Below are 16,159 nucleotides of genomic sequence, written 5' to 3' on the forward strand. Positions count from 1 at the left end.
TGAATTCATGAATGATCATAAATGCACAATGTTTGCCAATACTGTTCCTTGGAAACAGGGAGCGGTTTGTGACAAACGTGGAGGAAGACCGGTTGCTGACAGAATGTGTTGGGCAGGCAGCAGGCGGTGTGCTCACAGGCAGGAGCATGCACAGAGGAGTTCTGTGGCCATCAGGCTGTGTGAGACAGGGCCGTTCACATAAGCTGTAGGTCAGACGCTAGTTCCAAGAGAGAATAGGAGGGAGTGCAGAATTTGTGCTGATGTGCTCCAGCCCTTCCCCTGAGCAAGCTATGCTGCTGGACACCCTCTCCCAGCACCACAAAGGGTTCCCCAGGTCCACAGTCCCCCTCACAGTGCTGCTGCTCTCCACAGGGTGCTGCTGTGGGGCCACCCATGCTAACCAGCGCACAGCAGAAACAGATCCCACCGTGTGGTGATGTCGCAAGCTCTGCCTTGCCACTCTGGGTGGTGATGGGGAGATACCAGGCAGCTCCAGGGAATGGGGAGTCCCTGCTTCAGGTGAAACCTGCCCCATACTGGGCTCATGGAACCTGCTCCAGTGTGGAAGGTGCTGGGGGCAGAGAGGGCTGTGGGACATCTGTATTGGGAAGGTGTCATCAGCCACACTCAAGGGACACCGCCAGCTCACACCTGGTGGTCTGCATGGCGCCGTGCATCTCTGTGTGCTGGGCCAGCCGGCTGATGGGAGCTTACTGACAGGCTTTTGAAGTCCCTGAATTTCAGTGTTCGAATTAGTGCGTCCCAAGCTGGCCTCAAGGAGCAGATTTGCACTGCCTTGCTCTGTGCTGGACCTCCTGCCCTGCCTTCCCTTGCCCTCTCCCTGCCCCAACCATGATGGGATGAGGAGCAGGGCAGTGCTGCTGCCTGCTGTCATTTATGGTTTTTGGACAAGAGAAGAATTTGTCTCACTTAAGTTGCATTACCGGGCATAATAAGGTGAAGCATGCTCTCACCATCCTGCTAGGTCCTGCCTGTGCAGGAATGGGCAGCTGGGACATCTTTTAGTGTTCCTGGAGAAGTCTTGAGCTTTGGTATTTTGCAGAGACATTTTAGCTGTGATTCCTCCTCCTGCCTAGCTGGGGGAGAGCAGCACTCCACAGAATCATGGAATCAACCAGATTGGAAAAGACCTTCAAGATCATCAATCCAACCCTTACTCCAGCCCTGCCAAGGCCACCACTAGCCTGTGTCACTGAGGCCTCGTCTCCACAGTGTGTGAGCACTTGCAGGGACGGTGACTGCAGCCCTGCCCTGGGCAGCCTGTTCCACTGCCTGAGCACCCTCTGGGGAGGAAATCTGTCCTAATCTCCAGTCTAACCCTCCCCTGATGCAGCTTGAGGCCATTTCCTCACTGCTTGCTACTTAGGAGCAGAGCTCAGCCCCCTCCTGGCTCCATCCTCCTGTCAGGCAGTTGTAGGGAGTGATAAGGTCCCCACAGTTGTTTGTATATTGTAAAGTATGGAGATCAGACCCAAGAATTCCATCGGTTTTGCATTTAAATCCTCACTTACCAGCCTGGGGAACCCAGGTGCTGCCCTCCACAGCACCAAGCCTCAGCTGGTGGCCAGGCACCGAGTGCTTTGCAGTAATGGAATGGGGCTTTGCTGCCAGTCCAGGCTAAATTGCTGGCTAGGGTCAGGAGCTGGGGTCTGCTCAGTGCCAGATGCTCCTTGGTTCACAGACATCAGTCTCTTACAGTCCCTTTGCCAACCAGTTAATTTTCCTTCTCCAAACAGCATGAAATAACCTATGCCCTTCTACCCTGACCAGGTATTGAGCAGAGCATTGAACAAGAGGAAGGACTGAACAGGTCATCTGCTGACTTGCGGATAAGGAAAACTCAGGTCAGTCTCTGCCCTGCGGCACTGGGATGGGGAGGACAGGAAGCAGCTGGAGGTAATTGAGGGGTCTTCAGTGTAAAGAACTTTTTCCAGTGAGGGTGGACGAGCCCTGGAGCAGGCTCCCCAGGAGGGGCTGGAGTCTCCCTCTCGAGGCATTCAAAACCCACCTGGATCTGTTCTTGTGTGACCTGCTCTGGGTGGCAGGGGGGTTGCACTGGGTGATCTCTAGAGGTCCCTTCCAACGCTAACAGTTCTGGAATTCTGTGATCCCAGAGGTGGTGGGAGAGAGCTTGGCTTTAGAGCAGTCAAGTTATGGTGTGCAAGTATGGTGTCAAGTTATGGTGAGCAAAGGAATGCAGCATGTTGCCAAATAGGTGAGTGCCAAAGCCAGCCTGAAGGACCTGTGTCATAAGTATGTGGACAGGCAGCTGTGGAGGGGAGAGCAGTGTGCTTTGTCCTTGTGTGCAAGTCTGGATGTCTGTGTGGATGAACATGAGTGGACTTCTTCACATCCACATTCAGCATCTCACTGAAGGTGGTTTTGACTGGAGCACATAGACCCTCTGAAGTTCCAGCTTTGGGGGGAGAATGTTTGCCCTCAGTGTGTTCAGAAACCTGAAGTCTCTGTGTGTTTCTGGAAGGATGCTTGAGCAGCTCTTAAATGAGCCCAAGGCTCCCTGGTGCAGCTGGGTAACTCACCTAAAATTTCACTCTAGTCTTAGAAGAGGGGTGGCCTTTCAGAGAGCGCTGTGCAGGCCTGCTGGGCTGAGGTTTTGTCGTGTGCCTCACCATGGAGGGGTGGTGTGTGTCGTTTTTACTGCGGGTTGGCCAACCTTCTGGTGATCATTTGGTGAGAGAGCACCCGGCAAGATGAGAGACCTGGCAATTGCTCCATCACTGGAATCTGGCTCTGCATCACTGCAGGGCAGGCTGCAGTGTCTTGTCCTTGCTGCTTCTCGTGGAGGATGTGGATGAAAGCAAGGTGTCTCAGAGCAGAGTGGCAAGGCATTGCTCTGCAGCAAAGATGGTGTTTTAGCACACCATTAAACTGCTAAAGGTGACAGGAGCTGCCAATATAGCTCTTCAGCACCCAGGGGTGATGATCTGGGCATGGAGCTGCTGCTCTTGCAGAGGGTTTGTGCACAAATGCAGCTCAGTAACAATCCTATTCAGGCTCTCTGCAGTGAAGTTGGAGGAGTTTTGGCATTTCCCGTTTATCTCCTTTTCAGTGTGGGAAGCCACTTGTGTTACCTGCCCTGGGCTGCAGTACGTGCTGCAGCATTACCACAGTGATGGTAAATGCTCACCTCTGCAGAGGCAGCTTCCAGCTTGGAGCCCAGCATCTTCCTGGCCCTGCACCAGAGGCTGTCACAGCTGAGCCTGAGGCTGCGGAGAACCAGTCCTCTGTGGGGTGAGAGAAAGGCTTGTCTCAAAACCAGGTGGGAATGAGAATTGCTGGGGCACAGCAAAAGCAAACCAAAGGATGGTGCAACAGCACACAGCGAAGCAGCATCTCTGCATTTACCACTCCGAAGACACTGCGGTGTGCTGACAGCAGTGCTGTGAAACATCCACTGGGCTTTCTGCTCTGCTGAGTTCTCCACTGTGCCCTTCAGGAGCTGTTTGCCATCTCAAATGAAGGTGTTGAATGGCAGTGGCAAGGAGGGGAGAGCAGGGAGGTGGCAGTGGACAGCGGCTGTCCCATGGTGTGCCCATGTTTCCCAGGGAAAGGCGTTACTTCTGCAGTGTCTGAGGAAACTAGAGGTGGCCACAGCCTGGTGCTGTGTAGCCTACAGCCGGGAATTTGAGCAGGGTTTATACTTGCTCCATGTTGAAACGCTGCAGCTGGGACATCATCCTGGCACACAGGAGAGCAGGGTTCAGGGCTCTGCTCCACCACAGAGTCCCAGAGTGGTTTGGGTCAGAAGGGACCTTCAGAGATGATCCATTTCCAACCCCTGCCACAGGCAGGGACACCTTCCACTGGAGCAGCTTGCTCCAAGCCCCTGTGTCCAACCTGGCCTTGAGCACTGCCAGGGATGGGGCAGCCACAGCTTCTCTGGGCACCCTGTGCCAGTGCCTCAGCGCCCTCATGGTACCATGTTTCTTCCCTATGTCCAACCTCAGTCAACCCTCATTCAGTTTTAAACCATCACCCCTTGTCCTGTCCCTGTAGGCCCTGGTCAAAAGCCTTTCTTCATCTTTCCTATGAGCTGCCTTTATATATTGAACAGCTGCTGTGAGGTCCCCCCAGAGCTGTCTCTTCTGACAGCTGAACAACCCAAGCCATGTGCTATTCAGTCAAGCAAGTGGGAGATTTTCTTGTAATTTGGGCATTTCTGAGCATTTCTTTAGGCTCTGCAGGCAATGAGGGAGAGGAGCTCCCCTGCGCAGCGGTTGGAGCCGCTGTGTTGGGAGGCTGAGGTGCGTGATGTAGCACACTGCTCCGCTTTGGGGCTTTGGCTTCCAGCCTGGGTGGCTTGGCTCTGCGCTGCTGCAGCTGCTCGTTCTCTCAGGAATGCTGACCCCTTGCTGGGACCCCATGACTTTGTGTGCCCGGTTTGCACACTTATGTGTGCAGGATGGGAGGGAGGCTGATGCTGAGCTGGGCACAAGAGCCGTGTTGTCTCAGGGTTCTGTTGCTGGCTTTGCCTGTCACCACACAGTGTGGGTTAGAGGAGCTGACAGCTCTGGTCAGTGGGTGACCTGGACCAATGCACCAGCTGTAGCTGTCACGTGGGGAACAGTGTGGAGTGAGTTTGCATTAAGAAACAGTATATGGTACTGAATTGCCAGAGGTCCTAGCTACTTTCAGGCAGTGGAACTTCTCATCATTCCCCAAAGTACACCCAAACAGGTAGATAGTACTTGCTGTCCAGTTTCTGCCAGGGCGCAGCAGCGGCCGGTTGTTATTATGTTCTTAACTCATTACATTTAAACTACTCTGTCCCCATGTCACAGCAGCACTTTGAATAAAGCACCCTGTCTTGTTCAGCTCACCAGCAGCAGAAAGGGGGTGGACATGGGGGACTTTGGGGACACAGCTCTCAGGGGCATCCCCAGCCCAGAAACGTTGCCAATGACGCAGGTTCCCAGGCATCTCAACAGTATTCACCATGTTTCTATAATAATCAAATCTGGAGTTCATAACAGAGCAAACAGCAGTAGTTTGGGTCCTCGTTACTCAGAACAGCTTTTGCTCTAGTTGCTTTTGTGCTTGGTTTATCTGGCTGGTGTGGGGCTCAGCCCTGAAACAAACCCAAGTGTGGGAGCTCAGGGGTAGGATCTCTGCTGCTGCTGTGACCCACAGTGCGCTCAGGAGGGAGGCACCCTCCTCCACCCCAGCACCCCCACACTTTAGAAATGTCTTTCTCTTCATTAGAAACCTTGAAGGCCAAGGTTCCAGGTTTCACTGGATGCTTTGTGGGGGTGTGGAAGCCCTGTGAGGGTATCCAGAGCTGTGTGAGCTCTTTGGAAATCCAGCAACTGGGTTGCTTTTCCTGTGCTTGGGAAGTGAAGAGTTGCTGGACCCAGGTGCAACGACCCCATTTGCTAACTTCAGTTAATAATTTCTGTTTAGTGAGTTTCTTTCAAACGCAAGGTACGTTTTGATATGCTTTCTATTTACCCTGAATATTCAGGTAGTTTTATTTAATGACTGAAAGCCATTAAAAATGCTTTTTCCAGCCCATTTTGCATGAAACTCTGTGTTCCTTCAAAAATCAAATGCATTTTTCAGACATGTGGGATGCCTGTGGGAACATAAAATAACAATCTGACAAGAGAAACCCTAAATTAAATAACTTCTTAAGTAAAAGAGGCATGGTGGGCTATACTGCTCAGCAGAAAGGGCTGTCATGTAACACCCAGGCTATATTTGGCTGCAGATAAACAATGTGTTGATTCTCTTTAGCTTAATAAGAATGAACTGGATTTTAGGAAGACGATGGGGAGAAGGCAGAAGAAGAGTCGCTTGGATGGCACCTCACGCCTTTGCTGGATTTCAAGGCATGATGCTCAGGAGCTGGTTTAACCCTGCTTTGGGCCAGGCACCTCTTGGGCAGAGGCTGCCTGTGGAAGCTGGAGCTGCTGGGGGCTTTTGTGTGAGGTTTGCCAGCACAGGAGGAATACCATGAGCTGACTGAGTCTCTGCCATAAATACCAAGCTGCTGCTTGCTCAGGGTAACTGCAAAGCAAACACAAGTATATCTTCAGTAAGTCTCCAGTGCTGTCTTATGGAGAAGGGGCTGCTCTTGGTGTACTGACACCTGAATGCTGGTGTGCCCTGGGCATGTCTGACACTACAGAGATGCTGCGTTGCACTGCTCTTCCTGATCCAGAGAAGCCTCCAAAATGGTCCAAGGGCTGGGACAGCTCCGCTGTGGAGAAAGGGGGGAGAGCTGGGGCTGTGCAGCCCAGGGAAGAGACGGCTCCAGGGAGACCTTCCTGTGGCTGCTCAGGACTTCAAGGGGGCTTAGAGGAAAGACGGAGACTTTTGACCAGGGCCTGCAGGGAAGGGAGAAGGGGCAATGGGTTTAAACTGGATGAGGATGGGGTGAGGTTGGACATAGGGGAGAAACGTGGTACCATGAGGGTGCTGAGGCGCTGGCACAGGGTGCCCAGAGAAGCTGTGGCTGCCCCATCCCTGGCAGTGCTCAAGGCCAGGCTGGACACAGGGGCTTGGAGCAAGCTGCTCCAGTGGAAGGGGTCCCTGCCCGTGGCAGGGGTTGGGACTGGGTTATCTCCGAAGATCCCTTCTGATCCACGTGATTCTGTGGGTCCATGATCCTTTCATGAATACCCCTCATGCCCTGAGAAGCTGCTGCTTTGCAGCAGGAGAACAGCCTGAGCCCTGCCTGTGCCCTGTGTGAGCTCGCAGCTGCTGGTGAGGGCTGAGCTCTGCCATCTGTGCGCTCACAGCTCTAATGAGCTGCACAGTACCAGCATCCCCTTGGGCCATCACCCTCTCCACTCTCCCCCAGCGCTGGGAAGGGTCCGCAGCCCGTTTCAGCATTACATGTTTTAGGATGACAGAACATCACTCTCACCATGGGTGACCTGTGACACCCCCTTGCCAGCCCTTCCTGCTGGGACAGCTGAGGGAACAGGAGCATGCTGCTTAGAATGCTGCTGCCAGCAGCCATGGAGGGCAAGGAGCTTGGCATGATGTGATGGCAGCCAGCACCAGCAGAGCTGCATGGCTGAGCCCCATGTCCTACTGCTGGTGCTTCCTCATGTTGTGCAAATGTCATTGGTCAGAGTGAAGCTCCCAGTGGTGGGATGGGTTTTTCTGCATCTTTATAAACAGCTCAACCAGTATCAAGAACAAGAAATGCATCCCTTTTTTAATTGCAAGGAAGACTACCTCCAAACAAAGCCTTCCACAGCCCTCAAGAGCAGTCCAAAGGCTTTAATGTTCCCAGAAGCTGATCTAGTGAAAGATGCCCCTGCTTACTTGGGGGGAAAAGGGAGCGTTGGACTGACTCTTTGAAGATCCCTTCCAACCTCAACTGTTCTGAGTCCACAATACTGTGAAACTCCATTTCTGGCATATCGGGGAAAGGGCTAATTCAAGAGCTGTGTTTGGATGAAGGATGCGTGTGATGCTCTGTCCTGCCCTTCCTGAGCACCTGCAGGGCTGTTTGTAGAGCTCATCCTGACAGCTGGCTCAGACAGCAAAGTGGCCCCCAGCGCGGGTGCTCCCCAGGCGCAGCAGCCAGCTCGGGGAGGGGGTCAGTGCTCAGCAGCACCCTGGTCAAGTGTAATTCTAAGGTTTTCTGGTGCATTTCCTGGAGAAGGGAAAGCAGCCTCGCAAGGTGAGCGTGCTCTGTGTGCAGGGCTGGCAGCTCGCTCAGCCTGGGGCAGGCAGGCATCCCCTGTGTCCTTGTGGGGCTGGTGCCTGGGGGAGCCCTCCAGTGTGAGGAGGAAAAGTGGGACCACGCTTCTGGAGTGAGGACAGCTGCCCCAGACAAACCCTGGCCAAGCCTGTGTGCCCCAGCCCTGGGCTTCCTCCACCAGCCGTGTGCAGACAGGTCAGGGTTTGATGCTCAGGGCACAGGGCTCCCCCAGGACCTCCCCACCCAACCCCAGCAGCACAGAGTAACTGCTGCATGCCCATCCTGTGCCTGTGCCAGGTCCAGCGCATCCTGGCAGTGTGGCAAGGCCAGCAGAGCTGCACCCAGGGCACCGCTGTGGCCTCGGCTCCAGGCTGCTTGGCTACAAGCTGTGGTATGGGTGAGGAGGGGGGTGCCAACCATGACTCTCAGGTCTGCTGCCACCACGGGTTGTCTTCTGGGGGGCTGAAGGTTATGCTTGGGTTGGGCTTGGGTGAGGAGTGTGTCTGGTCCATGCCCCTGGGGCCACATCACCTGCTGCCCCCTTGCACTTCGTCACACTCCTTGGACCAACTTCTGGGCTCAAAATGCTTTTTGAGCTGCTGGAGGGGCAGGGGGTGTTCAGGGCTGAGCCTGCCCCAGCTCGGGGGTGGCAGGACTCTCCGTCCTGCAGGACCCTCACCCCACTCTCCCTTCCTCTCCCCTCTGCAGCACTCGACGCTGTCACGCAAGTTTGTGGAGGTGATGTCCGAGTACAACGCCACGCAGACTGACTACCGGGAGCGCTGCAAGGGCAGGATCCAGAGGCAGCTGGAGATCAGTGAGTAAACCTGGAGGGGGAGTGCAGCCGAGCTCTGGGGTCGTGTCCTACCCCGGCTCCCACAGATCGGAGCAGCTCCTGCCACTGTGCAGAGCTCCCCCTTGGAAACCCACAGTGCGCAGGGGCTGTGTTCTCACCCATGGGAGCAACCAGGACACAGCTCCTGCTGGGGGATAGTCACAGAATCACAGAATCATGCACTGGTTTGGGTTGGAAGGGACCTTCAAAGGTCGTCTGTTTCAACCCCCCTGCCATGGGCAGGGACTTCATGTGGTGGTATTTGCATTTCAGTGGCAGACTGCATCCAGCAAAGCACAAAATAACTCCCCGCAGGTTTTCCTGACTGCTGGGTAGAGAGCGCAAAGAGCACAGGGAGGATAATTTCTTCCTTGGTTACAGCTAATTTTGAATTCAGAGGAGCTGGCGGGGATTCCTGACTCCCATGTCTTGCCTTGCCTTTCCTCTGGGTGACTGTCATTGCCAGTGAACTGAACTGAACATAAAACCAGAGAACAGACCTCTTGAAATGGGGGCACTCTGTGCTCCCAGCTGTTTCCCTTGCTGGACAAAGAGCACAAGCCTCAGTGCCTGTTCCAGGCGTCTCCCAGGACCCTGGTGGCTCCTGGCAGCAGTAGTGGTGTCTTCGGTGTCCAAAGGTGGATGCCAGGTGACACCTCCAAGGATGTCACCAGCATGCACTGAGATCAGGAGAAGCCTGGTCCTGCCTGTCCACAAAACCTGCCCTCCTGGTGGTTCTCCGTGGCCATCAGTGACCCTGAGTTTAGTTTTAATCATCTCCCAGCAAAGAAGAACCACACCACCACAGTTAATTAGGGGAATAAGCAAGCAAGCAAGGGAGAAGTCAGGGCATGCAGAGATCAACAGAGATTTTTGCAAATAATCTCATTTTCAGAGGTGTTCATGGTTTTGGGGGCTCAAATGAAAGGGTCAGAATCCTAGCCCAGGGCTGGTTTTTTTCTCGCAAGCAAATGTGTGGTTTTCTTCCCTTTCACAGCTCACAGTGAATAATAAGGTAGGAGATTTTGGAGTCAAAATGGTGTCCTTGATAGTCACCTGTGGGAATGTCCTTCAGGAGCTGCAGATGCCCAGGAGTCTGCGCGCTAGTAGCACATGGTAGTTTCTTTGAAGGGCTAGAAGGAGACTTGGCTGTGCAAGCCTCTCCTCTGTTAAGATCAGTCTTTATGAACTATAATAATAAGAGAAATGATTCACACTGGCCGAATGGAAAGATTGGCTGACACAAAGCTCAGCAGTGCCTTCATGTAAAGCGGGATGATGAGTGTGTCACTGCTCCAGCTGACTGGCTCACTCGTCAGCTAATGCCAGGCTGTCGCCCCTCCAGCGAGAGGGATGGCTTGGAATGGAAACAGGAATTGAGGTATCCCTGTACATCCCTTCTAAGAGAGAAAGTTTGAAAGGGCTTACTTAGGTCCTTATTGTCCTGAAAAAACCTTCATCTTGTTTTTCTGCTTCTGGATTTTGGAAGGACTCTGATGCTTTGCTTGAATTATGGAGCTATATTAAATGATCCCTTTCTTTGCTCTGTTTATCCTGTGGGGCTGTCAGTGCCTGGCAGAGTCTGAGGAGGTGCAAGGGAAAGGCTGCTCAGGACACACTGGTGCAGTGGCTGGGTGCAGAGGAGGTGTCTTAGTGATGATGAGGGACCAGCTTCCCCTTTGCCGGGAGGTGTGGAGCAGATGCAGAGGCAGGATGGTGCTGGGAAGGTACACAGTCCTGTGCACAGTCCTTTGCAAGAGCTGGGTTCCTCTGTCAGGACACCGTGAAGTCCCTTCTGACAAAAAGGCTTGTCAAAAGCCACAGGGTTATTGAGGTTTTATCAGGATTGCTTCCTGGGCAGAGGGCTCTGTTTGTCCTGGTGTGTCCCAGTGGGGACCTTCAGTCCCTGCCGCTCTGGGGGCCCTTGGACATGTTATTTGGAGCAGAGCTCAGCTGGAATGTGGTGACTGCAGGAAGCTCTATGAAATCCTCAGCTCTCTTTTCAGCTGATGAATCCGAGGACAGGAAGAGCCAGGAGCTCTGACACTGAAGCCAGCAAATCACTCAGGCTTTAAAGTGTGAGAGCAGGGACTTCTCAGCTGCCCTGGGGAGGCTTCCCCACACCTGGTGAGCTTCTCCAGCCTGCCCGGCTCTGCTTCTTGCTCTGGAAATAGGACAGTCACAGAAGAAAGGGGGGGGTAGAGTCACTGCCCCAGGCCATAGCCACCCCGTGGGGCACCCCCCAGCCCTCCTAGGGTCTGTCTGCCCTGCAGATGCCGTGAGGGGATCCCAGGATGTGCTGTGTCCCGGGGTTGGTGATGGCAGCACAGCAGCTCGGTGGCTGTCCTCTGCCTGGACCGTGCCTCCCTCAGGGGTGTCCCCTCTGCTGCTGGGAGCCGTGCTCCGCCAGCACAAGCCTCCGTGCTGCCTGTGGTGGGAAGTGTTGCTGCTTTGCTTTTTCCCTCGCTGTTTTGTCCATTGTGACAAATCTGATGAGGTTTTGCTCCGGGGAAATTGGATTTGAAGCTTCGAGGAGCTTTCTCTGGTGGGCATGGAGGTGCTGCACAGCCACTACTTGTTTTTGTGAATGGTTTTGTTAAATGTGAGGCCAAGGAGCCAGAAATAAGGCATCTGCTGTCTCCAGAGGCCCTGTGAGAATTAATCAGCCTCTGCCTCACTCTGCAAGAGCAGGTTAACTGATGTGCAGAGGCAAGCTGTGCATGTATCCCAGGCTGCCCTTCAGCCAGGAAGGTCCGGGGGCTGCTCTGGCCCCGGCAGCTCACGTGGTGCTGAGGTGGGCGATTTAGGATTCCTGTGACACTTTCATGTCAGGAATGACCAGTGTTTGTCTGAGCTGGAAGTGCCTCACTGGATGGAAATGCCAGCACAGCGCTGGAGTTGGCCCTCGCAGCCAACTGAGCAGGAGGGTCCGAGGAGCCGGGGAGGCTGGTGGCAGTCTGTGACATGCTGGGCTGTTATGGATGGAGTCAGCTCATCGCAACCACCCTGCAGGCAGTGTCAGCCTGTCTGAGCTGCACTGGGTAACACTGCCCCAGCCACCCATGCTTGTAGAGCTGCATCTTCTTACAGCTTTGGGGGCACTAACAGGTCTTCACTGTTTAGACCAGCATCACACAGGACAGTCACCTCTGTCCGTGAGTCCAAGAGATGTATAAGATGAGGCCTGGGCCACCCAGCCCATATGTGAGCCGTGCTGCAGAGGTATGTCTTCAACCCTGACTCTGGTCTTGTTCCTGAGGTAGATTCAGGTCTACATTCAAGATAACTTGTTTCCAGCCCTTTCTCCTGAGACTTTGGATCTTTGTTGTACTCATGTCATAGGATCATGGACTCACAGAGTGGTTTGGGTTGGAAAGGACCTTAAAGCTCACCCAGTTCCAACCCCTGCCACGGGCAGGGACCCCTTCCACTGGAGCAGCTTGCTCCAAGCCCCTGTGTCCAACCTGGCCTTGAGCACTGCCAGGGATGGGGCAGCCACAGCTTCTCTGGGCACCCTGTGCCAGCGCCTCAGCACGCTCATGGTACCACACTTCTCCCCTGTGTCCAACCTCACCCTACCCTTGATCAGTTTAAAACCATTGTCTTGTGCTGGGGACCCCTGAGCTGGATGCAGAGCTCTAGGGGGTGGCAGGAGAGCAGAGCAGAGGAGGAGCATCCCCTGCCTCGACCTGCTGGTCACACTGCTGGTGATCAGCCCAGGAGACACTTGGCTTTCTGGGCTGCAAGTGCACGCTGCTGGGCCATGTCCTGTTTGTCACCCACCAGTATCCCTGAGTCCTCCACAGGGCTGCTCTCCATCCATCCATCCATCCATCCATCCATCCATCCATCCATCCATCCTTCATCCATCCTTCCATCCATCCATCCTTCCATCCATCCTTCCATCCATCCATCCATCCATCCATCCGTCCTTCCATCCATCCTTCCATCCATCCATCCTTCCATCCCTTCCTCCCTTCCTCCCTTCCTCTTTCTCTCCCCCAGTCTGTGCTGGTACTGGAGATTGCCTTGCCTCAGGTGCAGGACCTTGCATAGAAAGAGACAGGTAGTGAAGTGTGAAGGCATCCTTGTTTAAGGAACTCCCCATGCAAGGCGGCAGTGTGCACCATGCCTGCGGGGTGGTGGCCAAGCATGGCTGCGCAGGCAGGTCCCTGCATCATGCTCCCTGGGCACTGACACATTTGTGGTGAAGGTTTGGACCAGGGTCAAGGTTTCTGGCATCACCCCGAGTCCCTGGTGCAGCAGCACTGGAAGCAGGAGCACTCTCCTGTGGGCTGTCCCTGCACTCTGCCCCATCTCCTCCATCCCCCTTTCAGAGGTGCCCTGAACTCACCTGGAGGATGACACCACTGAGAGCCTGCAGGCAGTGTGTTGCAGGGGAGCTGCTCCTGCCTGTCTTCCCCCATTTACTCCTTGTCACCCCGGTGGGATGTCTCCTGGCCTCTCTGCTCACCCTTCCCACTCCACTGGTCAGCCCCAGCAGAAGCCTGCCCAGTGCTGGCATCTCTGCAGAGCACTGTGATTTCACAGGTCCTGCCTGGCTGTTAGCCTGAAGAACATGTTGAAATTCATGCTGGAGGATCAGTGTACCCCACAGAGCAAGTCATCTCCCTGTGCTCTGTAGGAGTGTGGAGTGTGTCCATGAGGAAGGGAAGGCAACCATGCACAATGGGTGAATTGCTCCCCAAGGAGGAGGGCTGTGTTGCAGGGGGCAGGACAGAGCCTGTTTTCTCATAGGCAGCTGCAGCGCTAAAACTCAAGCAGCCCAGCAATTGCAGCAGTACCTGCCCAGCCAGCAAGCCCTGCTGAGCCCAGTGCCCTCATCATCTTCACTAGCCCAGGATCTACAACATCCCTGCTCTTGGCTTGCTGCTCTCACTGCCTCCTCCTTCCCAGCCCACCAACTGGGTCCTGGTGGCTGCTGGTCCTTTGGCACCACTCCCTGCCCTGCAGGAACAGGTAGTGGCAGAAGGCTTTCTGGATGAGCTGGGCCAAGCTGACTGCTTGACCCCCTAAAAAGAGGGTGGCAGGGCTGGTACAGAGCCAGGCTATGGGATGGCAGCTCCCTGAACCACCCAGTGCATTCTCCAGGCTGGAAGCTTTGCTGCACTAGGGAGATGCCATGGAGACAGGAGCACCCTGCAGTAAGGCTGCAGGATTTGTGGCTGTAGCAAGGGCTCGTGGCTGACCTGTGTTGTGTCACTTGCAGCTGGGAGGACCACCACCAGCGAGGAGCTGGAGGACATGCTGGAGAGCGGCAACCCAGCCATCTTCTCCTCTGGGGTAAGCACTGGCTCGGCCTGGGGAGGCGCTGGGTGGTGGATGTCTTGCCACAGTGGAGAGCTGAGCACAGCCTACGCAGCAGGGCTCTTGGGTCTCGCCTGAGGATACTGCCTGAGCAGGGGCCAGAGGGTGGAGTGGGGTGCCCCTCTCTTGATGCCCAGCATCTTGAGGGGCTAAGCACACTGCTCAGTGGCCCTGTCTTCTTGCAGATCATCATGGATTCAAACATCACCAAGCAGGCACTGAATGAGATTGAGACAAGGCACAGCGAGATCATCAAACTGGAGAACAGCATCCGAGAGCTGCACGACATGTTCATGGACATGGCCATGCTGGTGGAGAGCCAGGTAGGGAGACACTGTGGCCCTGTGGCTGGCTCACCTGGGGAGGTTGAAGGATGATGGGGCTGCCTGGGTGGGTGCTGAGAGGAAAAACTGCATCTGGGACTGATGTGGGTACCACTGGGGCTGAGTCACCCAGAGTCCGGGGCTGCGGCATGCCCAGGGCCAGAGGTTCGGTGATGGGCTCAGGAGGAGGGTAGCGGGTGACTGCCATGCAGGTGGAGAGTCTCCATCTCCTCTGGAGCACTGGGCCCGGCTGGGTGAGCTTGGGGTGCCGCCAGACCTGGTGGTCCTGCCAGGCTGCCCCTGCCCTGCCGCCGGCCCGCAGTGCTCAGCCCCTGAGCCGGGCACGTGTTTGGTGTCTCTGCTCACCCCACTTCTTGCCCGCCACGCTGCCATGGCCCGAGGAGACATCAGTGGCAGGTAAAGCCCCGCTGAGCGCCTGCCGGTGCTGCATGCTCTGCTGTGCATGGCCATGCCCTGCATGCCTGCGGCTCTCGTGTGGTGCTAGGGCCTGCCTGTGGTGGGCAGGCAGGGGTGGTTGTGGTGAGGCAGTGTTGGTGCCTGTTCTGTCTGCCTTGGGGCACAGATGTGGGGGGTTTGCAGTTCCCTGACCCGCTGGAAGGGCTACACTGTGCCAGCACCCTGCACTGCCCTGTGGGGTGGGAGCCTGGCACCAGGAGCAGAAGGGTGATGGGCTGGCAGTGGTGCTGGCAGCTCCCTGCTCTGCCCCAGGCATGGCACAGATGAGGAGGAGAAGCAGCAGCTTTAGGCAAGGCAGGGAGCAGCAGAAGCCTGGTGGGGGTCAGTGCCTTGGGGGTAACACCTAATGCTCTCCTGCATTAGGCCAAGAAACAAGTATTGCAGAGCTGCTGGCCAGCACCCGCCGGCTCTGCAGCCCCTCTGTGCCATGCAGGAGGGCACTGGGCTTCAAGCCACCCACTCCCTGTGAACCCTGTCAGTGACATGAACTGTCAGGCTGTCTCCAGTTGCCGCAGGACCTGCCTGCTCCCCTGGGTATCCAGGATGGGGAGCTCACAGCAGCCTGTGTCCCTGTGTCCACAGCAGTCTGCATTCCCTGCCCAGCCCTGCAGCGAGCAGGGCAGAGCAGGGCAGGAGCTCTGGCAGGGCCCTGCAGTCCTGGCCAGGCTCACTGTGGGGCCCTGCACTCTCAGCAGGGTGCTAGTGCAGATGAGAACAGTTGGTTGTCCCTGCATGTGCATGGTTTTGTGAGCATCCCACGTGGCACTGCTGATGCGGTCCCTGCTCCCCCCCCATGCCTCTGGTTTCAGCAGCGTGATGTCAGTGTAGATCCTGTTGTGGCTTTGATGTCACCTGAGATACTGGACAGGGCAGCTACCAGGCCAAGACTGGGCTGGAGACCCCTTGACCCTCACCCTTTCTTGCCTCCCTGCTAGGATGTGCACAGAGGTCCCAGCCCTTCTGGGACAGAGCCCCTACTCCAGGGCACCATGGGGCACCCACTACCTGCTGCAACTGAGGGTCCCTCTCTTGCTCACAGGGCTGCTGGGCAGGGCAACGTCCATACGGTGCTGGGGAGCAGAGCAGGAAGGAGCTCACGTCCGTGTGCGTGCGGGCATGTGGGCTCTGTCCCCGTTCTGCAGGGCGAGATGATTGACCGCATCGAGTACAACGTGGAGCACTCAGTGGACTACGTGGAGCGAGCTGTGTCTGACACCAAAAAAGCAGTGAAGTACCAGAGCAAAGCCAGACGGGTGAGTCACAGCACTGGCTGACTCCTCTGCCCCGGGATTGGCCCCTGCCTGCCCCACTGCCTGCCCCAAGGATTGGGCAGCATGGCACAGCCTCACAGGTGCCTGGACTCTGTTTTACCCGAGACCACTGGGTGCAGCACAGGTCCCACGGGCATCACCGACTGAGGCAGAGGTCCCTGGCACAAGCTGTGTGAACAGTGCTGATGAGCCATGGGCAGAGGTGCTGCTTGGGAGGGGGAAAAGG

The 16,159-nt window shown here is 55.7% G+C and overlaps 1 protein-coding gene across 3 annotated transcripts in view; it reads left to right on the forward strand.

Annotated features, from left to right (window-relative positions):
• The window catches only part of STX1A (syntaxin 1A), a 61,124-nt gene that overhangs the window by 41,453 nt on the left and 3,512 nt on the right, over nt 1-16,159 (forward strand). For 2 of the 3 annotated variants that reach the window (XM_065695146.1, XM_065695147.1), the window contains exons 5-9: nt 1,792-1,865; nt 8,408-8,516; nt 13,765-13,838; nt 14,048-14,185; nt 15,702-15,909. In XM_065695146.1, the coding sequence (XP_065551218.1) occupies nt 1,792-1,865; nt 8,408-8,516; nt 13,765-13,838; nt 14,048-14,185; nt 15,702-15,818 (512 nt within the window). In that variant the 3' untranslated portion in view covers nt 15,819-15,909. Of the gene's footprint in view, nt 1-1,791; nt 1,866-8,407; nt 8,517-13,764; nt 13,839-14,047; nt 14,186-15,701; nt 15,916-16,159 lie in introns of those variants that run through there. The other variant, XM_065695148.1, reaches the window with a different exon arrangement.

This window comes from Lathamus discolor, chromosome 14 (genome assembly GCF_037157495.1).
Source record: "Lathamus discolor isolate bLatDis1 chromosome 14, bLatDis1.hap1, whole genome shotgun sequence".
Classification (NCBI taxonomy): Eukaryota; Metazoa; Chordata; class Aves; order Psittaciformes; family Psittacidae; genus Lathamus; species Lathamus discolor.